At 38.9% G+C, this 22,564-nt stretch overlaps 3 protein-coding genes, 1 long non-coding RNA gene and 1 pseudogene across 16 annotated transcripts; 2 read left to right on the forward strand and 3 right to left on the reverse strand.

Moving 5' to 3' along the window:
• The first annotated feature begins 862 nt into the window (after nucleotides 1-862).
• LOC125222503 (uncharacterized) lies at nucleotides 863-3,773 on the forward strand. Of its 4 annotated transcripts, none has more exons than XM_089068683.1 (4): nucleotides 863-1,157; nucleotides 1,275-1,412; nucleotides 1,746-1,914; nucleotides 2,474-3,773. In XM_089068683.1, exons 1-4 carry the CDS (start codon nucleotides 1,060-1,062, stop codon nucleotides 2,528-2,530), a joined length of 462 nt encoding a protein of 153 aa, XP_088924809.1. In that variant the 5' UTR covers nucleotides 863-1,059; the 3' UTR covers nucleotides 2,531-3,773. The 4 variants fall into 4 exon arrangements, 3 of the variants coding, with proteins under 3 accessions (XP_088924809.1, XP_047981112.1, XP_088924811.1); XM_048125155.2 differs by having other exon boundaries at nucleotides 863-1,111; XM_089068685.1 differs by lacking the exon at nucleotides 2,474-3,773 and adding an exon at nucleotides 1,915-2,170 and having other exon boundaries at nucleotides 863-1,111; nucleotides 1,746-1,827.
• On the reverse strand, nucleotides 2,630-3,651 carry LOC125222502 (uncharacterized). The gene is made up of 2 exons (XM_048125154.1): nucleotides 2,998-3,651; nucleotides 2,630-2,916 (listed from the first exon to the last, which is right to left on the reverse strand). Exons 1-2 carry the CDS (start codon nucleotides 3,649-3,651, stop codon nucleotides 2,815-2,817), a joined length of 756 nt encoding a protein of 251 aa, XP_047981111.1. The 3' UTR covers nucleotides 2,630-2,814.
• A 1,236-nt stretch (nucleotides 3,774-5,009) lies between the features above and the next one.
• Nucleotides 5,010-5,920, reverse strand: LOC125222504 (putative calcium-binding protein CML16 pseudogene; annotated as a pseudogene).
• A 3,727-nt stretch (nucleotides 5,921-9,647) lies between these two features.
• On the reverse strand, nucleotides 9,648-13,659 carry LOC125222046 (uncharacterized). Of its 10 annotated transcripts, XR_016137200.1 has the most exons (9): nucleotides 13,319-13,657; nucleotides 12,745-12,916; nucleotides 11,911-12,214; nucleotides 11,368-11,492; nucleotides 10,838-10,947; nucleotides 10,667-10,746; nucleotides 10,276-10,311; nucleotides 10,060-10,101; nucleotides 9,648-9,978 (listed from the first exon to the last, which is right to left on the reverse strand). XR_016137200.1 is itself a non-coding variant. In XM_089068743.1 (8 exons), exons 4-8 carry the CDS (start codon nucleotides 10,890-10,892, stop codon nucleotides 9,935-9,937), a joined length of 276 nt encoding a protein of 91 aa, XP_088924869.1. In that variant the 5' UTR covers nucleotides 10,893-10,947; nucleotides 11,911-12,214; nucleotides 12,745-12,916; nucleotides 13,319-13,659; the 3' UTR covers nucleotides 9,648-9,934. The 10 variants fall into 10 exon arrangements, 7 of the variants coding, with proteins under 7 accessions (XP_088924869.1, XP_088924847.1, XP_047980405.1 ...); XM_089068743.1 differs by lacking the exon at nucleotides 11,368-11,492 and having other exon boundaries at nucleotides 10,060-10,104; nucleotides 10,260-10,311; nucleotides 13,319-13,659; XR_016137202.1 differs by lacking the exon at nucleotides 11,911-12,214 and having other exon boundaries at nucleotides 10,260-10,311; nucleotides 10,838-11,492; nucleotides 13,319-13,658.
• Nucleotides 13,660-16,267: 2,608 nt separating this feature from the next.
• LOC125222048 (uncharacterized) lies at nucleotides 16,268-17,408 on the forward strand. The gene is made up of 2 exons (XR_007176458.2): nucleotides 16,268-16,994; nucleotides 17,091-17,408. It is a non-coding gene; the product is annotated as an uncharacterized LOC125222048 (long non-coding RNA).
• The last annotated feature ends 5,156 nt before the right edge of the window (nucleotides 17,409-22,564 follow it).

Below are 22,564 nucleotides of genomic sequence, written 5' to 3' on the forward strand. Positions count from 1 at the left end.
GGTGCGTATATATAGATTTTTAAAAAATCGTATGTATAGAGTTTGCAACGAGCCATATATATAGAGTTTGAAAAAAAAATAAAAAATCGGGACGTCCGTCGTGGCACCGCAATGACGGACGACCCGACGGACGTCGCCGGAAAGCCGCGGATGTGAGGTATCCGCGGCGGACATCCGCATCCGCCTCTCCCTCACCTAATGGCGGACGTCCCGCGCTGACGTCCGGCACGCGGTCCAACATCTGAAGGGACATCCTCCAATGCGGATGCTCTTAAGTCATGTTAATTTAGTGGTGCTATGTAGGATAAAAGAAACCACTTATATTAGTGGGATATGATGATTGACATGTTGTGAAAATAAAAAACAGAATACTCCCTTGGTCACATGAATAATGATCCATTTTCTTTTTTTGGAACGCATGAGATTTTATATAAATTTATTTTGTGTGTTAAATAGAGAATAAAATAAATTTATTTTGTGTGTTAAATAGAGAATAAAATAAAATAAAAAGTAACAAAGTAAACATATGTATGTATAAATTTTGTTACTAAAATTATTAGATTTGGTACTCCCTCCGTCCCCCATTAAGAGTCACACTTTTCTATTTTGGTCCGTTCCCAATTAAGAGTCACACTTCATTTTTACCATAAATAGTAAGTAGGTCTCACATTTCACTAACTCAATTCACTCACATTTTATTATAAAACCAATATAAAAAAATAGTCTCACATTCTACTAACTTTTTCAACCAACTTTTCTTTACATTTCTTAAAACTCGTGTCCGGTCAAAGAGTGACTCCTAATAGGGGACGGAGGGAGTAATAAAATAGCAAAACATATTGATTTTCAGTTAAACATAGCAGTCATGAAACGAAGAACTCTGTGGACAGAGGAACAACGAAACTGCAGCTTCTGTTCATCTTCTTCTGCTGTTGAAGATGGGAGCTGTTAGAAGCTTCAAATATCTCGTATTTGATAACTATCTGCCATTTATTGCAAAGCCCCCTACAATTTCTCTTCCATATTCCCAATTATTCAGACCTAATTTTGGCGCCAAATATGAAAATTTTACACTTCCCAGATCGTCTTCGGTCGCCGTTCGTAGTGTTAGGTATGCAGTATCGCTCTACGCTAATCCGTTTTTACTCTTTCATCAGGTTTCTACTTTCAATCCGAAATGGTCAAGCTTTTTATCATACAAATGTTTCTTATTTGCTTCATTTATAATATAGTAGCTGTTCTGATTTTATATTTTGTTCGACGATTAATTTTAGGAGGTCTAGGGTTTCTTATCGAGGAAATAAGGGGGCGGAGCATTGTTTTAGGGCGCCGACCATTTCATGTTCGATGGTAGATGGTAATGGGGAATACAAAGAAATGGAGTGCAATCCTCTTCAATGGATAGCCTGCAGGTATGGTTTTCCGTTTTACATTGTCTCTAGGGATTGCAATTAAGAGCTGGATTATCACTACGTAAATTAGCACTTGTAAACGAGCATTCTTTTTGATAGAGTAGCAATGGTTTCTTTCAAGAATCTCTCATGCTTTTGCATATGTAATTAATTAATCTTATTCAACATAGTATATGATTTTGTATTTGAAGGGTTACATTATCCAACAAGTTCAAATATTGCTCAATTCAGTTAAAATACTTGGTCGATTAGCCTATATTAATTTTACATGTCCAAGCTAATTCTCAAGTAAATGCCCCCAGTCTATTATTTCTGAAAACTATTTCGATGAAGCATCTGGATCAAGCCGTGCTCCTTATGCTCTTGCTCACAGGAGGGTGTTATTGACTTGAAGCTCCCAAGAAGACGTTTGTTAGTAAGTTTTATGTGTGATGGCTGTGGTGTGCGGTCGCAGAGGTTAATCAACAGACTAGCTTATGAACGTGGGCTTGTTTATGTGCAGGTAATCAATGGATTTGTTAGTATTATAAAGCATGACTAGTGCTTGTATCCCTAGTCAATTTGAATTTGATTAGTTAGCACTGGTCTTCCCCATGGTCATTTCAGCCAAGGCCTGTATCTTCAACTAGTTCACCACACAGTAGAAAACCCATACCTTTTTGAGCTAACAAAATAAGAATAATATTTCAAGTAGATTAGTAAACTTTCAACAACTTATGACACTACAAAATTTATTGAGACTTTTTATTGTTGGTTAAGGACTTCTCTGCTCGAAGAAGCGATTGGGTAATAATCCCCAATGAAAACAAGGGATGCCCATCTTATACAACTATATAATAATCCCCAATGAATCGACAGGAAGATATTCAATATTAATTCTATCCAGCAAGCTGCAGTACTCAAGAATTTGTCTGACACAATCAAATAAATATTTTGTCACTGTGCAGATATTCCTCCAAGTCTTAGGTTATCCTGTTTCTAGTTTCGTTTTCTTTCAGATTTATTATTATTAATGCTGAAAATTTTCTAGCCTGATATAGATTGAATATTTTATCGAACAGTGTTCAGGATGTTCTCAGTTCCACAAGCTTGTCGACAATCTTGGACTTGTTATCTAGTATAACCTGCAGGAGGAAATTGATTTAGATGCTACAAGTCTGGAAGGCTTTTGATTTGTCGGCATTTCAATTTTTGAGGGAAAAGAATCTGCTGTGATCTGATGACAAATTTAACAAATTTAAAATTTATAAAATGATAGTAAAACATTTTGGAGATAAAGAATGAATATCATATAGGTAAAACTGCTCTGATGCTCTGATCCTCTTCTGTATGCCAATATGCCTTTCTCCAATGCCAAAATGGTCCCACAGTGTATCTACAAGAGTCTGCTTCTTGCATAAATTTAGAAGAAAAATCCGCTGACAACCAACAGCGTAGCCAGGGCCGATCCGGCGGTCACCTGCATTCTGGTTCTTCCAAGCTGATGAAGTGAGATGCCGCCATTCTGTAATTGAACGACGAGCAGTAAGAAGCTATACAGTTGTAAGACATTTGGACAGTATCAGGATGAATTCAGTTTAATTACCAAATTTAAGGTAGGTGAGGGTGCCGGTGCTGCGTCCTCTGTGTCTGTGGAGGTTGGTGGTGCCGGAGGGCTTTTAACAACAACCACCGGTGCCGGTGCTGGTGCATGATGATGCCTGTGTCTGTGCCTTCTTTTCTTGTGCTTGGCCGGTGCTGGTGCGGGCGAAGGTACCTCCACTGGTGCTGGGACCGGTGGTGGTAAAGCCGGTGGAGGTGTCGGTGGCGCCACAGGTGGTGCAACTGGTACAGGTGCTACCGGTGCTGGTGCTGGTGGTTTTACTACAGGGGCCGGTGCTGGCTGCTGCGTTGGCGTGGGGGGTGGTTGTGGTGGAGGTAAGGCTGGTGGTAAAGCCGGCGGTAGGGTTGGACTTGCAACGGGTGGGCTTACTGGAGGTTGTGGTGGTGGAGTTTTCGGGCTTGAAGCGGGTGGTGGAGTGGTTGGGGCAACTGACGGTGTGGCTACAGCTGCAGGTGGTGGTGATGCTGGGGCGGCTGGTGTAGTAGGTGGTGGAGACGTCGTCGATGGGGTATTAGAAGGTGAAGCTGCGGGTGCTTGCGCGTTGGCAGCGATGAATAAAATGCAGAAGGTAGAAACACAAGCCCATAAAAATGTTGCCATTTTAGAGAGGAATGAGAGATACTTGCAGTTGCACATACATTTATATCTCACTTTTTGGAAGTAGGAGTAGTTTGGTGATATGTCATTTTGATGAATGCCAAAAAGAAAGCCTAAAGCTTGAAAAATAAATTAAAAATAAAGCTTGTGATTTTGATGAATGCAATAGCTTCTCTTATTCATTGCCATCTGCTGTCAGGGGAAGGTTACACCTAATTTGCTTCAAAATTATGCCTCAGTGTTGAAATTATTGTTTTATTTCTTCAGCACTTTGTACTATTGGTCATGTGTTGCTATCACAATGATGTAATTTGTGTATCAAAATTCAAAACCATTCATGCCCCCCTACTGCCATTGATCTAATTGTAGTACTATTACACATTGATCGCGTTACCATGTTTTTTAATCATTCAGAAACTAAAGTGACTTGGGAGATTGCTTTGAAGTAAAGGCAAATGCATTTATGATTTCAATAAACAACCAAGGTAATTTAGGGTAAGACGTGTAGACATAGTAAAGGAGATGTTTTTTTACTTTGGTCGTTTGTTCCAACATATTTGTGTCAAGCTAATTTTCTTCTAGATCACTTTTATTGACCCTAGAATATGCAAAGTGAAGTAAATGGTATTATTTCTAAAAATGAAGTATGTTGATGGAAGAAGAGAGAAAATAGAAATGTGCGAAAAAGTGAAAACCAAGATTGAAACATGTCCATGCCCCATGTGAGGTAATGAGACTGATATTCATTTATTAGCACTGAAAAGCTTTTGATAAATATAATTGGTAACGGTAGTAGAGAAAGTAAGGTTTAGAGAAGTCATCAAGACAAGCGGATGGCCACGGTTCTAGAACCGACGGTTACGATTTAGAACTGCCGGTCCCGATTTTGGAAATTGCTGAACCGGAATCGAACTGCTAGGGTGTTTTGCGGTTAAGTTTTCGGTTTCAAAACCGTCGATTTCGTTTTCCAACCAACGGTTCTTTACGGCTCTGAACCGCTGGTTTTCGGTGAATTTTTTGCAGTTCCAGCTCGATTTCACGGTTCTTCTGCAGTTCCGGTTTGGGAACCGTCCGAAACTGGTAGTTCCGGAATTTTGAAATTTGAACCAACACCCAGTTCCAAAGTGACGGTTTCAATTCCATTTAAATTTCACGGTTCTAGTTCAGAACCTTAACCATATGTTACGATTTCACGATTAACCGCCTGAACGGCTTCTTTAACTGCAATAAAGAATTCGGGACACGATGAGGACTTGTCAACGGTATTAAAATGGCCGAGAACCAAACTGTCAGTTTCATGCGCAATCTGATTAGGGCAAACCACCCGATTTTGGTATGACGTCTGAATCGATTAATGTTCAAGGCTTTGAGAGATTAATTATATGAGGTGGATGCAATAATGACAGACAGAAAATTCAACAATTCACGAATCGCAATTAGCTTCACAAATTAAGATGAATTAGTTCATCATACACCATAATCGCCCCAATCTAGAATGCCACATCCACTTCGCCCAATTTAAAAAAAATTAAGATGAGTAAACCCTAGGAGGAGGAAGATGATTCAGGCTCGGCGAGAAACTCGACAGCAGATTTGGCCATAATGGTGACGAATTCGTGCAAGCTGAGGACGCCGTCGCCGTTGGTGTCGGCCTCCTGCATCATGTCGCTGAGCTCGCGGTAGGTGAGGGCGTGCCCCATCTTAGCCATCTGTCCGGCGAGCTCGGCGGCGGTGATGTAGCCGCTGCCGTCGCGATCGAAGGAGCGGAAGAGCTCGATGAGCTGGTCCTGGTTGAGAAGCACCTCCTCGTTGATGTCGGGGAGGATTGCGGCGACGAGCTCGTCGAATTCGATGGAGCCGTTGCGGTTGGCGTCCATGTTGGCGAGGAGGGAGTGGATCTGGTCGCCGGAGGGCTTGAGGCCGAGCGAGCGGAGGAGGGCGGCCATCTCCAGCTGCGTGAGGCTGCCGTCGTGGTCCATGTCGAACCGGGCGAAGATGTCCCTCAGCTGGTTTAGCTGATTGGATTCCATCTTAGCCGTTCTCAGGCTGCGGATTGCTGACATTTACCATTGTCAAATTGGAAGAAGCCCTAATTTCTGCGTGCGGCTCTGCTTGCTTTAGGGGGTGTTTGAGGCTAAAGTCGGTTTCAATTGTTTGATTAGAGACACAAAATGCGTTGGTGGAGATGAAAGGCGAAGATGATCAAACTCATTGTTATGTGCGTATTTATCATTTTTTATTTTTCAAACTGTTATTGATTTAATTACAATTTGTCGTGAGTCGAGACTAACCATTCTTGCTAACTTTCTTTTATGAGAGGCTAAGAGATCTAATTTTCTTATATTTTGTGGATAATATGTGAAATGTGAAATGTGAAATGTGAAATAAAGATTAAAAGATTGGAGAGGTAGCTAAGAAACAAAAAGTCATTGTTCCAGACATATTATCGTATTGTACTTGTGTCTTATGTTACTGTGAATGGTTGAGCATATTCTATAAAACTCCTTTAGTCCGGTAATAGATGTCCTATTTTTTGCGGCTCGGATTTTACTTATTTGTTTGATTTTATAAAAGAAAGTGGTATAAAAATTTAATGGAAGGTGGGTCATATACTTTTATATTGATTTAACAATAAAATGTGAATCAAATGAATTAGTAAAATACTTGGAACCCTTGTCAAAAATTATAAAAGAAGAAATTAAATGGAACATTTATTAGACTGACAAGAAAAAGGAAAAAATGAAACCTTTAATGAGTAATATATCCGAATCACAGAATTTTACTCTAAAAGACCATATACATATTAGTATAGATTACTCGCTAGACTGTATCTAAGGTTTAATTCATCACCTTTTGATGATGGATGAATAAGATAATACAAAACCTTTTGATGATAGGTGAATAAAATATACGTTACCTTTTTTATTATGATGAGATGAATAAGATATACGTTACCTTTATGATGATGCGATGAATAAGAACATCCACAGTGCTAAATAAGCTATAGCAATAGGCTAGTCTATTTCTCTTACTGTCACATCATCCGACACTAAAATTCTTCCTGCCACATCATCAGGACAAGTAACTAAATAAGCAATAGGCTAGCCACGTCATTAGCACTATTAAAATAAACAACTAATAAATTTATGGAATTAAACACAAAATGCGGAATTAAACATACGACACATATACGGAAAAATTCATTAATTTCATTAAAATAAAAAAAAATACATTAATTAAAAAAAATACCATAATAAAAAAAATTCATTAAACCAAAATAACTATCGTCGTACAATCCTCCGCGCCCACAACTCTTCAATTAAATCCTTTTGGAGTTGTATATGCGTATGCACTTGGCGCATGTCGGCATGTGCCTGGAGGCGGCCGGCTTCATCGTGAGGTACCCCCCTTCGTACCTTGGGGGTGGCCACGCCGCGGCTTCATCGTCGTTGGCCCAATTAGTCAGTTGTACACCTTCATCTTTGACTATCATGTTGTGCATGATAATACAGGCTTACATTATAGAAGCAATGCAGCCGACATCCCACAAAAGCATTGGACCCTTAATTGCCGCCCATCAAGCCTGGAGCACACCAAATGCGCGCTCCACGTCCTTGCGCGCCGACTCCTGTCGTTCCGCAAAGTAGGTCATCCTGTCCTCATTTGCGCATCTGATCGTCTTCACAAAGACGGGCCACCTAGGGTATATCCCATCCGCCAAGTAGTAGCCCATATCATGCCGGTTGCCGTTGGCGACAAAAATGATGGTCGGACCGACCCCTGGCACTGCTCGTTGAAAAGGGGCGACGGGTTGAGGACATTTAGGTCGTTGTTCGACCCGGCTACCCCAAAATACGCGTGCCAAATCCACAGCCGGTAATCAGCTACGTCCTCGAGGATCATCGTGGGATTCTTTCCCTTGTAGCCGGTGGTGTAGAACCCCTTCCAGGCAGCGGGACAGTTCTTCCACTCCCAGTGCATACAATCTATGCTGCCTAACATCCCCGGAAACCCATGCTTCTCCCCGTGCATCTGCAACAGATCTTGACAGTCTTGGGGGTTAGGGCTTCGAAGACATTGGTCCCCGAATATTTAAACGACGCCCTCACAGAAAGTCTTCATACACTTTAGGGCACTCGTCTCACCTATGTGGAGGTACTCGTCCCACATGTCTGCCGCGCCTCCGTAGGCCAACTGCATGATTGCCGCAGTGCACTTTTGAATAGGGGTGTGGCCGGGTCTGCCAGCCGCATCGTGCCTGAAGCGAAAACACAGATATCGACGCTCCAAAGCGTCAACGATAAGCATAAACAGCTCTCTGCGCATCCTAAAACGCCGCCTGAACATGTTGGCGTTAAACCGCGGACGCTCTGCGAAGTAGTCGTCATATAGCCGCTGATGTGCAGCTGCGTGATCCTGAGGAATCACTGCTCGGCGGTGGACCACGGGTGGAGGTCGAGGTACCGCCAGCTGCATAGCCCTTTGTAGCAGCCGGTCTATCTCACCCTCCGTATAGGCCTCCAATGCTTCGTCCATTTGCCGTTCGTACTCCTCATCACTACTACCACCCGCATTACTCATTTCGCGTTGTTGTTCTTGTTCAGAAATTAAGAGAGAGAGAAAACTCGTTAAAACAAGCGGTGCGAATGAAAATGACGTGAAAATCGCGTTTATATAGTGTTTCGAAAATTTAATACAAAAAAAAAAATTTGCGCTGGCCGATCGCTCGCCAATCGCCAGCCTACAATGATGGCGAGCGCATCGGCCAGTGCCCGAGAATCGGCCAGCGCTCGCCGATATTCTCGCCGATTGCAATAGTTCAGCGAGTGGACTGGCTAGCGCCGGGTATCGGCTAGCCGGTCGCTCGCTTATTACCGTGGATGCTCTTATATCAACGTTATTAGTTGATCATTATTACACTTGGGGGAAATTAAGTATCTTATAAACATTTTTGAGTTTCATCTAAGCTCAGCGGCGGATCTAGGTGGGGTCGCGCGGGGTCGGCCGACCCCACCGTATGCGCCGGAGAGTGGCCGGAAAATGGCCTCCATCAGTTGTTGACCCCACCGCCTTCACGTATCTGCCCCATCCTCTATATCCAGAACCCGGCGGCGCTTATGCTCAGAAAGAGTTTTTCATTAGTTTTCTGTGAAATGGGCTCGTAAACTGGGCCTTCCTCCTTTTTTTTATTATTTTTTATATTTTTTAATTGTTGATTAACTTAGTGGTAGCTTTATTTTAAGTTTCAACATTAATATAAGTTTCAACATTAATTCAAGTCTTTTAAATTGAATCTTTTACAGTTTCATGTAATAAGATTATTACTAGTATTTTATTTTTTCAATTTATAGTATATTAATCAATAATTGTTATATTCTCTATTTTTTCTCTTATTAACATTTTTTATTGAATTCATTATTTTACTTATCTTAACCTTAATGTGACTAATTAAAAGTGTTATAGTTACCAAGGATAAATTGTTGGATATATCATGATTTTTATACTTTTAAAAAAATATATCCAAATTATTGTAAATAAAGTTTAATGAAACAATTTTTAGTTGTTTGCAGAATATATTTTTTGATGTCAAGTATCTTGCAAAATATGGAGTATACATAACCGATATACTCCCTCCTTTCTAACAAAATAATTATATTTGGAATGACACTGTAATTAATGCGCAATTGGTAAAGTAAGAGCCAAAAAAACTAATTATAGTATTGTTATTGAAGAATGAGACCCACCTTGTTAGAGAGAAAGAGAGAAAGAAGTTACTAAAAATAGAAGGAATATTTTTTATGGAATGGGGAAATTATAAATTTTAATATTTTTTTATTAAATTATAATTATTTAAATATTACTATATTTTTTGTCTTGTCCGAGCCGACCCCACGGTTATCGATTCCTGGATCCGCCATTGCCTAAGCTTCACAGTAGAAGAAACAAATGGGTCCTCGAATTTTTTAAAGAAAAACGCATATTCACAGAAAATTATATTTCCAAAAATTGCTTTATAATTATTAGGGAACGCCAAATTCAAAAGCAATGTAGATAACAAGAAAAAAAGACATAAAAATTCGACTTATTATTGATGATCAACACAAAGAGTAGTAATAATGCATTATCAGCAAGGGAAGAACAGGATATCTGCTTTGCAAAAATCCCATTTCTACTCGTCTTCCCCGGTGTTGCTCCTTGTCCACAACTGCTTTGGATGACCACAAAACGACCAGAGATGCTAAACAAACTCCACCACTAGTCCATCGAGATGCATCAAGAAACAAGCTGCGTTTATTTGCTCATCTTAAATTTCTCCTAGAAATTATTTCGGCTGCCGTCTTTTCCCGATTTCTGTTTGAAATTTTTCTACATAGACCATAGACAAATACGCGTTACTAACAAGAAAATTATAGCCAAGCTCAGAATAGAATAGTTCACCGGACTTACCGGCAGTTGACAGAAAGAACTCATCCAAGATCTTCCCATGCTCTGCTAGAAAAAAAACACTTACCATCAGATCATTGAAGAGACATGCTAAAAACTGATAATATGCCTAATCTTTTTAATAGAATAAAATCATGAATAGCAGATCATAAAGTGCAAGAAGTATAAGCCCTGGATATTGTTTCCTGATGAGCGAGAAATACATGTCAACTCATTCACCTTCTCGTACTCCAACGCTTGTAGAATCATTTCAACCTGATGAAATGTTAGGCTAGTCAGATACGTAAACTCAGATAAATAACTAATAAAAAAGATGGGAATTGAGCGAATACAAATACACGAAGCAGGGACATGCTAAATTTCTTGAAAGCTGATAGCATTGGTGAACGTGTTCACAACATTTGTAGAAAATATCACATGTCAGGCAGGAGGCATAATAATAAGAACTAGTAAAGCGTAGAAGCAACAAAAAAAAGATCAAAATGTTAAATGCGAGCTGATAAAAAAAATGCTGAAAGGCGATAAGATGCGTTTGAGATATTTCAAGATCTGGATGAGACTGAAATATTACAATTTTATTAGAATCGAACAAACAAGCAGTATTACATACTTTGTCAAAATCTTTCACGAGGTTGGCCTCTAGAGAGGAGTTGGTTTCATACTCTTGCCATAGTTCTTGTATTTCTTCAGCTGCCAAAAAAGGTTCATGATATGACATCAGATACAAGAGAAACATGGACTATAGTCTATAAGTATATATAGCTATAGAGCTTAGTCAAACCTCTCATCCCACCACCAAGAACCTTGCACATTTCATCTAGTGCCTCTTGCTCCATTCTACTCTTTCATGCTTTGACACACCATCGGATGGGGTTATATCTCCAACAATGGCTACAAAGCGAAGTCAACACGTACTTAAACATATCGAGTGATGTGACTGGCGAATTGATGAAAAAAGTAATCGTAAAAGATAAATGAACTCAAAACCCAAAACAGGAAGGAGGACTCAATAACGAGGCATAGGTTCTCACGAACTTAAACAAGCTAATATCAAGAAAGTTCCAGATGGTTGGAGAAAGTTCCGTTGGAGAAAAGATAAATGAACTGATACCCAGATGTTTTTGAAAATTAATTAAAATTTAGCAACACGCTAAGAAAGTTCCATTGGATCAAGAATATACTTTGTGCAATGTCATGAACAATCGCTATTTTGATACGTTGATAAGAAACAATGTGAATCATATTTCAGAATAAATATTGAACGGCATAACACTTGCGGCATTTTAGAAGCAAAATCTATTAATGTACAACCTTTCTCTGTTAATCCCAGGAGCATCATCAGCAATCAAAGCCATCAACGACATACGATACATATGATCAGCTATTGATTCAGGGCCCTTTATTCCATGATTCAGCCATCCTTTCCGTTTTGCAGACTAAGGTAAGGGAAGGAATTACAGCTTATGTTACTTCAAGTTCAAGAAGAGGAAAAAGAAAACACCCATTTTTACTAGTCTTACTTTATGTACATAATCATGCCATGGTTGTAACACGAGTCTACTCTTAACATGAAATATGCAGACACAAATGGCATGGATTCTCTCTAAGTAGCAATTCAATCAAAACATACTGTAACATTTTACACATTTGATTATTTTTTTTTTTTGCACCTACTAAAAACCTCATAATTCAGCAGGAAAAGATTAATACAGTACTTAAATTACAAACTCAACCTTTTTTCCAAAAATCATAGGGGTGGAAACTTTAATAAACAAACTAAGCAAAACCAAAATGCCAAGGCAAACACACATACGAGATCACTAGTGCAAATAGCAAGAACAAATTCAGGCAAACCTTCAAGCGATGACACAATGTGAGAAAATCAATTGCGGCGGAAGGAGATGGAGGAGACTCATGCAAGTCAAGCCCAGGAGCAGTTTTATCCATTTTGACAGAATCGAGATTTGGGTTATTGCCTATTGGAATTAACTGCGACGAGTCTTGGGCTCGGCGATTTGATTAAAAAGGTGCTCTTATTGATAATTCATTAATTTATGGGGAAAATCCTAATTTTTGAGTACCAGCATTTGAAATGGAATATGGAGTTGCATTTGCTTTAGCTGCCGCTGCAGACGCCTTTGTTGCTAATGTGTTTAATCTGGTTTAAAAAAAGTCAGGAACTAGTTTTCCACCCACGCTATGCGCGGTTCCATATATATATGTTCTTTAATTCCATATAAAATAGGTGAAAAATAAAGTAAGCGAGAAATTTTTTTTGCTAAAAAGAAAAATACTTTATTTATAGTGGGACATCCCAAAAAAGGAATATGACTTGCTTATCTTGAGACGGAGGGAGTATATTACTTCGAAACACATAAATTATAATGCCTCATAGTAGGAATACATCATTGAAAGTGAGACAATATAATGGCATCTTTTACCAAGATATTGCATCTTGTATTCAATTTATATCAACAGAATTTAAATTACGATACACAACTTTATACTAAATTTAAATCACCCATCTTTTAAAACATCATTTTGCACCAATTTATAAACCTCTCAAATTTTATAGAGTTAAATATATGAAAACAGATTTACAACTATTAATGATTATCAGACAACTATTATAGCAACATATACATATTAAGCCCAGGCTATGATAGAAAAAAAACTTAGCATATATACCGAAATGTATATGGTAAAAGTGGTGTCGTTGAGAAATTATCAGTCATTGTGTAGCTCCTCCACCTCCTGCTTGATTCAGCTCCTCCTCCACCTCCTGCTTGATTACCCTCCACCTCCTGCTCAGATTCTGCCTCATGATATCCACGGTATACTCATTCCCATCATTCACAAACTGCAAACCTTTAGCAAATTGAGAGAGAAAGCCGAGAGGGAAAGAGGTAGAAGAAACTGATGTCTTTTGTTTCAATCTCACACAAGCTACTCAATTCCATTCTAGTTTCAAACATACGCAACAATTTGTTAACAGAAACGAATTTGCCAAGTCCAAGGAACTACTCCTTTCGGCCTACAGTTTGCACCCCAAATTCAAAGTTGGGTTGAAAGGTATACTCCCTCTCAATTTCAAGTCTCAATCAGCAATTCATGCAATTCATACGTAGCATATCATCATCCACCACTCTCCCACAAGTAATTTAATCAATCAATCAAACAAAGCAATCAAACTCCAACAATTGAACACCCATCACAGAGTAATTGAAAACTGAAAACGAAATAACATAGCTTTGTAAAAGACCTTATCTTTGGGGGTATTTCGGGACTGTTCGGAGTTGTTTCGGGGGCTGCCGGATACCGGCGAGGTTGTTTCGAGCTCAGTCGGGGCTGCTGGATACCGATTCGGGGCTATCCGAACAGCAAGCGTACGACGGAGGGGTGTGCAGAGGCGGCGCATCAGAACAGCGGCGGCGTTGCTCTCCCAGCGACGCTGACGGAGTTCGCGAGGCACGGAGGAGGCCGAAGCCGCCGCCTGTGCATTGGCGGCGGTGGCAGAGCGGGCGGCGGCAGGTAGAGAGTGGGAGGAGTTTCTCTCACATCAAAATAGAATTTGGTTGTGAATGGTGTGGGTTATTTTGTTGTTGGGCTAACATTTTATTTATTTGGGCTAAAGGAGTGAAATAATCAATTCGAGCCCAACTCCCTTTTAATAGTTGGGGCTGCAGTAAATATATCAAGGAGGCCCAATTCCCTAATTAATTACTTTGGGTTTAAAATAAAATAGTTTAATAAGCAAAAAATACCCAATTTCTGTTAGAGTTATGCGAGGGTAAATTTCGAAGTAAACTATGGAGTTTCAATTTAGTCGAAGCCCGGGAATAATGAAAGAGGGAGCATTAAATATTACTCCCTCCGTCTCAGATAATTCGGGTCACTTTGACCGGGCACGGATTTTAAGAATTGTAATGAAAAGTGAGTTGAAAAAGTTAGTGGAATGTGGGTCCTACCTTTATATATTAGTTTTATAATAAAATGTGAGTAGGAATGAGTTAGTGGAATATGAGGTCCACTACCGAAAATGGTAAAAGTGAAGTGAGACAAATTATGTGGGACGAACCGAAATGAAAAACTGAGACGAATTATCTGGGATGGAGGGAGTATATGAGTATTAGAAATTTCTTAAAGAATAGTGTAAAAGAAAATAGATTAATTAGGATGCATGCATTCAAAGTATATATTTTTCCTTGAGTCTGATTAAGTACATATTTTTATTTTCAAAAAGAAAGTTATCTTCGCGAACAAGTTATGGTCGGAGTAAGGAAATTCAAGTTTAAACGCACAAGGTGAACTTTTCTATCCTATGCGGGTAAAAAAAAAAAAATGAAAATATGATTATGTTTGTTGTTTATGCAAATGATGTTGTCTTGCCATAAATGATTTATTTTATGTGTATGGAGCCTATCTGTTTGGTTGGAACGTAAGAATCGAATTCGGGTCTGAGTGAGGGTGGTGTCCCTACTTGGATTAGTGTACACAAGTGACCGTGGAAGGTGGCCACCTTCCACGACACAAAGATGATATAGTGGAGGCCGTTGGGAGGTGGCCACTTCCCCGGTTGGAGTGACCGTGGAAGAACACCATCTCCACAACACCTTGTGTTCAGAAATGGCAAAAGTACAGAAAGAACTTAGACTGATCAGTCGAACTTTAGCTCACAAAGAATTTAGTAAGCTCGGGCCTTTTAAGAGAAAACCCTCGAGTGTTACTGTGATGGCATGACAATATTTCATTTTATGTATGTATATTTCGGCAATGTGTTCACTGAGTATTTTTATACTCAGCCCTGCATATTTCTAAATGTGCAGATTGAGCAGTGACGGTGGAGAATGCTGAGCAGAGTTGATGATTTCCTTTTTATTTTAAGTAGAGACTCTCGGAGGTGCATGTCTCCATACATGTGACCGTGTTCTTCCCGCTGTGTAGTAAAGTTCTACACAACATCGACTGTTCGTTTATACTCTGATAAATATCTGTTTATGATTAAGGTTTTAATTCAAAATCCTGGTGACCAAGAGTTATTTTGAGTTTGTCTTCCTTGGTTTTTAAGTGAAAATGTAATTATTGTTATCCCCTTTTATTCCCCTCTTCTTATCTCCCACCCTTAGTCACGGGTTCCCGGCTTTGCTATCCTTAGCAAAAGTGCGGTCGTAATAGAGTGGTATCAACTCTGTCACGACCGCACTTTTACTATTACTATCCCCTTCTCTCATGCAACCGTCAGACACTTTTCTTATTTCTTTCCTAACATAACCTGTGATTTTTGTGAAATTGATTATTCTCTTAGCAATTTCCAATCACAATCTATAAAATCAGTAGTGACAAGCATGTAATTAATATTCTGAATAGATGTACATGTGTCAGTAATAATGCTTACCCTTTATCCATTAAAACACATTCTCATCTAAAAATAAAAAGCATAAACCATACCTGCAACTTTCTTTTGATTAAGAATTCAAAATTTTGGTTCTATATCACTTAGAAGCGCAACAAATCCTTTTCATCTCTAGGAACATATTCTGTTATCTTCAAGTCACTTTATTTTATTAAAAGAGTGACCAACTAATTGAGTTTCTTGCCCCATAGTCTCGTTTATCAATACGGTTTTTCCTTTGCCATGACCCATTCACAATATATAATGGACATAATTCGCACTTCTTCTCCAAGTGATATTTTAATCCTCTAGTATACCCAGAAAGAGTTTGTATATCAACTTTGCGATTGATGCATATCCCAATTTGCCTTTCCCTTACTCGTTTTCTCCATTTCTTTTTGGAACTGCTTGTTATGTTGAATCTACTATTGATCGTTTTTCGCTAGTACATTCAAATAGTCGAAGTGTCTTGTAGCTTTAGTAATACAAAAGTAGGTGGAAGCGAATGAGAAGATTTTGATTCCATTCTAAAAAAAATAACAAAGTGAATATTCTAATAAGTGCAGGGACGGATGTACATGCATCCTACAAGGGGCAAATGCCCCACCTCGAAAAAATTCATTAGTGTTATTTTGATCATTATTTTAAATTTTTTTTAAATACCATTATAAATGCCCCTTCTAAAATCCTTAAAATGTCTTTGTATGGAATTTTGCCCCACCTATACAGAATTTCTGGATCCGTCCCTGAATAAGTGGGTATAAGCCTTGTTGTAAAATAAACAAAAGTTAAAAGGAAATGATCACATACATTTATTTAAAAGAGGAGCAGCAGGAGGTGCGATCGGCCAACGACGGGCGCTGCTAGAACGTGACAGAGAGCCTACTCAGTGGACAACGACGACCCCTCTCCATGAGCAGCAGCTTGTTAGCCTATGCACCTTTAGACCGAACCATCAACATACAAAGGTCATGAGCTGTGCTCAAGAGCTTGAATCTAGTGACCATGAGAATGCAGTAGCATCAAGTACAGACGTGGCAAGCATCCAAGGTATGAAGAGCTGGAAAGATGTATTGCTTGGACCACCAAAGAAACCAGATCAAAGAAGATAGAGCCAACACATTAATGTGGTCCATGGCAGTTAGCATATAGTGTGTTGTCAATATTCTAGATGATTCTGCTGCTAGTATATAAGCACACACAGTTGGAAACGTATGCTCCAACTCAATCAATATACATTTCACATTTCCAGAAATATGTCTCATGTTCTTTTTCTTGTTTCTGCTGCATTTCCATTACAGCTTGAGAGGTGGCGGTGCGACACGGAGGCGGTGACTGTTGCCAAATAAGAATGAGAGATTAGTATCAGTATTGGAACAGGAAGAAAAAAGACGATGATGGTGCGACCTTGCTGCTAGGTGGAGATGTCGGCGGCTATGGTGTGAGCCGTGGCGGCGGTGTCTGCTGGACAGAGACGCAAATCTTGACATGACATGCCGAGAGCAAAACTTTTCAACTTTCCACCACGCCAACCAAAAAACTTAAGGTAAGGGAAGGATTTACAGCTTATGTTACTCCAAGAAGAGGAAAAAGAAGAATGAAGGGTTTTGCACGCTGATGAAAGATGATCGAGTGATTCCAGGTGCCCAAGCCAAGGAAGTTGGCCAAGCTGCGACATGAGCTCAACCTAGCAAACGATTCCGGCTGCAAACTAAAAGGGTGGACTTCTTGAAGGCTTTGCTCTCTCTATGGCATGTGCAATTCACATGATGCGGACTCCTTACCCTTGGTTGATTGCTATAAAAGGCGACTTTTGCTTTTAGAAAAAGACTTTCAACCTTAGTTTTAGCTAGTTTTAGTTTCTTTAGTTTATGCTTTCGAACTTTTACTGTGCTTTCTTAGTTAAATTTACAAGATTTCTTACTTGCTTTCTAGTTAAATCTACAAGTCTTCTCTACAATTTCAAGCGCTTGTTCTCCAGTTTCAACGTTCTCAGGCTTTCGTTCAACTTATGTGATTTCTGCTCATGCTACGCGTGTTTATGATGTTTCGTGGTGCATGATTTATGATGATTTCTAGTTAGAATCTTAAATGCTTTCATGTGACGACTCTTTTCAGCCTTAAATGTTCCAAAGTGTGGTAGTTTCAGCTTCTGTTGCAATGCATCTATATTTTCTTGCGCTAGATAGCTTAGATTAGTGTTAATCACTTCTGTGTAGTTGAGGTGACCACCATTTGGATCCTAACTTCGTGTTTAGGGAGAAGTTTACCACAACACACACTTTGGTTTTTAATTGATCGAGAGTTCTAAATTAAGAGTAGGAATCAGGAGGAGTTAGTAAGTTAATATGCTATAATAAGGTGTGTATAAATTACACTTTTAATTTTACATATGTTATGTGGTTGACTGCTATCTTGATTTGAAGTGAATATTTGGATTATATGATGTAAATATGATGTAGTTTTATTGTGAAATATAACATGGATATATGATTGGTGCAAGAGATATGTTTTATAATATTGTATTTGAATTATTTGGTGGAATATGAATATGTGATCAGTGCAACCAAATATTAGTTTATATATAGCATCGGAATTATTTTGCATCATTTGAAATAAAGAGGATATGTGACGGTCTTACCCTAGATTTGATATACAATTACAATAGACCTATGAGCAAAGAAGGGTCTTCATGGAAAGGTCAACAAAATGAAAGGGACCTACGGGTTGTGTATAATGGTAATCACATGCAAATACCAGGCTTAATCCGTCACAAAATAATAATAATAATAATAATAATAATAATAATAATAATAATAATAATAATAAAAGAGAGGCATATGCATATGGAAATGAAAATATTTATGATCCTATGGTTTTTGGATATATGTGTCAGATAAAGAATATGTTTGATACGTGATTACTTTAATTTTTGTCATATTTATTTATCACAAATGAATACGTCAGAGGGGTTGGGGTATGAGAGTTATACTCCATCCGTTCGCGAATATGAGTCTTATTCTTTCTAGCATGAATTTTAAGAAATGTTAAGAAAAATGAGTGGAAAAAAGTTAGTCGTATATAAGTTTCATTTGTATATATTAGTTTTAAATAAAGATAAGTGGAATGAATTAGGGAATGTGAGTATTACTAGTATTTATTAATAATAAAAATGAACCAGGACTCTTATTCGTGGACATAGAGACTATCAATTATAGCATAAAAAAGTACTTACACTTTTCTTTTTTTATTGTCCATTAAAATTATTTTCTACTTACTCATAGTAAGTGTATCTTCTAATGTTTTTTTTTTTTCTTTCTAACGGTGGATTTTATTTTCTATTAATAATATTTTAATATATTTTTTCGCTATCTTTGTCACACTTAATTTTGAATGAAAAGGTCTATACTATCATTCTCATACTTAATTTTGAATTAAAAAGTCTTTACTATCAAGACTATTTTTTACAGAGGGATAGTAATTCGATATTTTACGTAATTCAAATTGTTTGAATATTCGTTTTTTGAATTGAGAGAAATATTTAAAATTTGATTGGGTTCAATTATTTGATAATTTGGTGACCTCTATTGAAAGGAAGTAGATCTTTCGGAGGAAGTAAGAAAGTTTAATGTATTTATTGGTTTGTATTTATTTACAGATATTATTGAAGGAGTAAAAAACATTCATGATATGCAGAGTCATGTGATAAAGCTCGTTTCATGCATTGGTTTTGGATGATATTACATGCTTTTTGGGGAGATAATGCGCAAATTTGGGATTAAGTGTGCAGGTATATGCTGGGTCAAGTAGATGGTGCAAACTGACCGAGCAGATCCAGATTGAGCAGAAATAGAGCAAAAGTGCTGAAAAAGTCGCCTAACTGGTCAAGGAGACGGAATGGCGGAATGGAGCAAAAGTGTTGAAAAAGTCACCTAACTGGTCAAGGAGACAGAATGGCGGAATGGAGCAAAAATGTAGAAAAAGTCGCCTAACTGGTCAAGGAGACAGAATGACGTGCTGACATGAAGATCCTCAATTACTGCAAGGGTAAAATGGTCAAATCAGATGAGAAGATGCCTTAGGGTTGATGTTGAAGCTGCTCTATAAATAGAAGCTTTCCATAATGAAGAAGTAGCTATCGTAGTTTAGGTAGGAAGCTCTCATAGGCGCTTAACACCAAGTTTAGATAGTTAACTACTTTCTTAGCTTAGTCAATGGTTTTGATGGGGGGAATTGACGACTCCGACGTTGGATCCTTGCTTTCTTTACCGCGTTGTAGTTAGATCTCGAGTTTCATCGGAGGAATCGACGACTCCGCCTTTGGATCTCGACTTATTTCCAGTTTTATGAAGCTTTGGTGTTTATTTTCATGTTGGCGATGCTTTTACTCATGTTTCTTGGATGCTTTTCGCAATTGGTGGTTTAGATGTTTAGATCCATATTGTTTACATGATTTCCAGTAGTTTAGAGGTTGAGATCTAGTTGTTCACGTGCTCGATTTCTGAGATCTGTTAGTTTAGGTGATGCATGCAAGGTTAATCTGTGTTTATTCCGCTTTCTGCTTGACCCAGGAGAGTAGATCTGGTAGTTCTAGCTTGAATTTCGTGTTTACGTCTTGTTTTGACGCATGCTCTGTTTTATTTCGTCAATGGTGTTGAAGCTCTGTTCCATGCTATGTTTTTACTTGGTTGTTTGGAGAAGATGAAGTAGAAGTTAGTTAGAAAATCATATATGTTTTTTGCTTTTTGCTTTTTGCTTTTAACAGCTTTTCTGCCAACCCCAACCAGTTTAGGAAAAATGGTCCCCACTTGTTTTTGCATCTTTGTCTGCCTATTTTGTGAAAGTTTCATGTATTCTAGGTAGTTTAACTTCAGTTTACAAGTTGCCTTGAGTTTGGTTGTCATGTAGGTGACCGTACTTCTCCTGTCTCCTAGGTCAGTTAGATAGAGTCCAGTTTAATTCCACCAGGTCAAGTAGATTAGAGTCTTAACCCACTCAATGAATGCGTGGTAGCTAGGGGTGTGCATTCGGGTTTTGCTTCGGTTTTTCGCCCAAACCGAACCGAACCGAACCTGAAAAACCGAATTTAGGCTAAAATTGACAAACCGAATCGAAAACCGAAAATCGAAAAACCGAAAACCGAACCAAACCGAAAAAACCAATTTTTTTTTAAAAAAAACGATAAACCGAAAAAATAGTATATATTAATATATACTCCCTCCGTCCCATGTTTTAAGAAAAAAGTGTTTGATTGTGTAATAAATGAATATGTAGTGGATGTTGGGACCCACTTTTAATTGAGTGTCCAATAAATAAATATTGTGGTGGATGTTGGGACCCACTTTTAACACTTTGTAGGTATATTTTATTAATTTATCTCAACCGGGACTCCTAAAGCGGGACGCCCAAAATTGATCAACCGGGACTCCTAAAGCAAGACAGAGGGAGTATAATTAATTTTATTTTATATATACTAATAGAATATAAATATATAATATAAAATATAAAATTAATAGAATATATATAATATTTATTATATAAAAATATATTAAAAGAATATATATTATATATATGATATCTCGGGGAGTGTTATATTCTTAACTCAATACTTTTTTTTTAAGTAGGACCCTCATCCCCTATATATCATCCAAACGAAATGTTTACATTGGGACTATCCCAAAAGGATCGTCTTGCAAAAAACAACAACAAAAACCAAACTATTACAAAAGAAAACCACAAAAGAAGATTCTCAAAATCGAAAATTTGGGAGACCCAACTGATCCAGTCTGCACAACGCCTTCACTCTAGCTGGGCACGAGTCTTTTGTGTAGAAGCTCGTCACCCCTGATTGTATACCAATCTCCGCAAGGAAGTCCGCTGCTTTGTTTCATTCTCTAAAAATATGAGAGACCTTCCAGTTAACTTCCTCTAGTTCTCTCCTGATCTTGGCAAGCTCAGCGCAGACCGAAGCTGCTCCCAGCTGGTGTGTAGCTAGCCATCTCGCCACCACCTCCGCATCAACCTCTATCCAAATCTGGTTGCCGTGTTGTTTGGCCAACAGAATACCCAGCAGCACAGCTGATACCTCTGCCTCCAGCCCCGAGCTTCCCTCCAAACCTGCCGAGAAAGCAGCCATAATCTCCCCATCATGATCCATCACCACGCCCCCTCCCCCAGCACACTGCGATGATTTCAAGAATGCACCATCAACATTGAGTTTAATCCACAACTGTTCCGGTGGTCTCCATTGCACCCTCTCGACTTTCTTTTTATGAACCTTGCGAGTAAAATCATGCATTACATCCAGTTTCGGGCTGCAGTCCCTCCACTGCTCAGGTCCTATCCTCTTAGACAAAATTAAGTTTCTTACCTGAGTAGAGATCCTCTTGATTATATTCTCTGTGTCAAAGGCCTTGTCGCGGTGAACCTTCTCTTTCCTCTCTGACCAGATGTGCCAAAGTATCAGCCCAGGTAAAACAACGCACAGGTGCTGATTTGATTGAATGCCCATGTGTCTCTGCCACCACCTTAACCTTAGGTCCAAGTTCACCCCGGCCTCCTCAAACCTCGGTACATGAGGGAACCAGCTTGCAAAGTGTAGCCAGACTCTCCTAGTTGCTTCCCCATTAACAAAGAGATGTAATCTAGACTCAACCTGTGGTTTGAAACAACACCTACACATTGAAGCTAAGTGAACCCCCCTCCATTGCATCTTTGTGTCCACAGGGACTCTATTGGCCATTAGACACCAGAGGAATATAGAGACCGACGGATTAATGGGATTGCCCCAAATCAGCACATGAATCAGCCGCTTCTCCGATCTGTTTCGAATCAGATTCCATGCAGAAGCTAAAGTAAAGCTCCCATTCTCAGTAAGCTTCCATCTACCCATATCTCTCATCCTTATATCAAATGGAACCTGTAGGATCTTCTCAATTATCACCTCCGGCAGACCCACCTCCTCCGCTAACAGATATAGCTTCATCACATCCCATTGCTCTCCCATCCATAGATCATTGACTTTAAGCATAGGCAGAGCTGCTCCTGGAGTACAAAGATTAGCTAGAGGATAGTTAGTTACCCAAGAGTCATACCAGAAGCTAATCTCTCCATCTC

Source organism: Salvia hispanica, chromosome 1 (genome assembly GCF_029641045.1).
Source record: "Salvia hispanica isolate PSC_SH4W2 chromosome 1, Shi_PSC_v1, whole genome shotgun sequence".
Lineage (NCBI taxonomy): Eukaryota > Viridiplantae > Streptophyta > Magnoliopsida > Lamiales > Lamiaceae > Salvia > Salvia hispanica.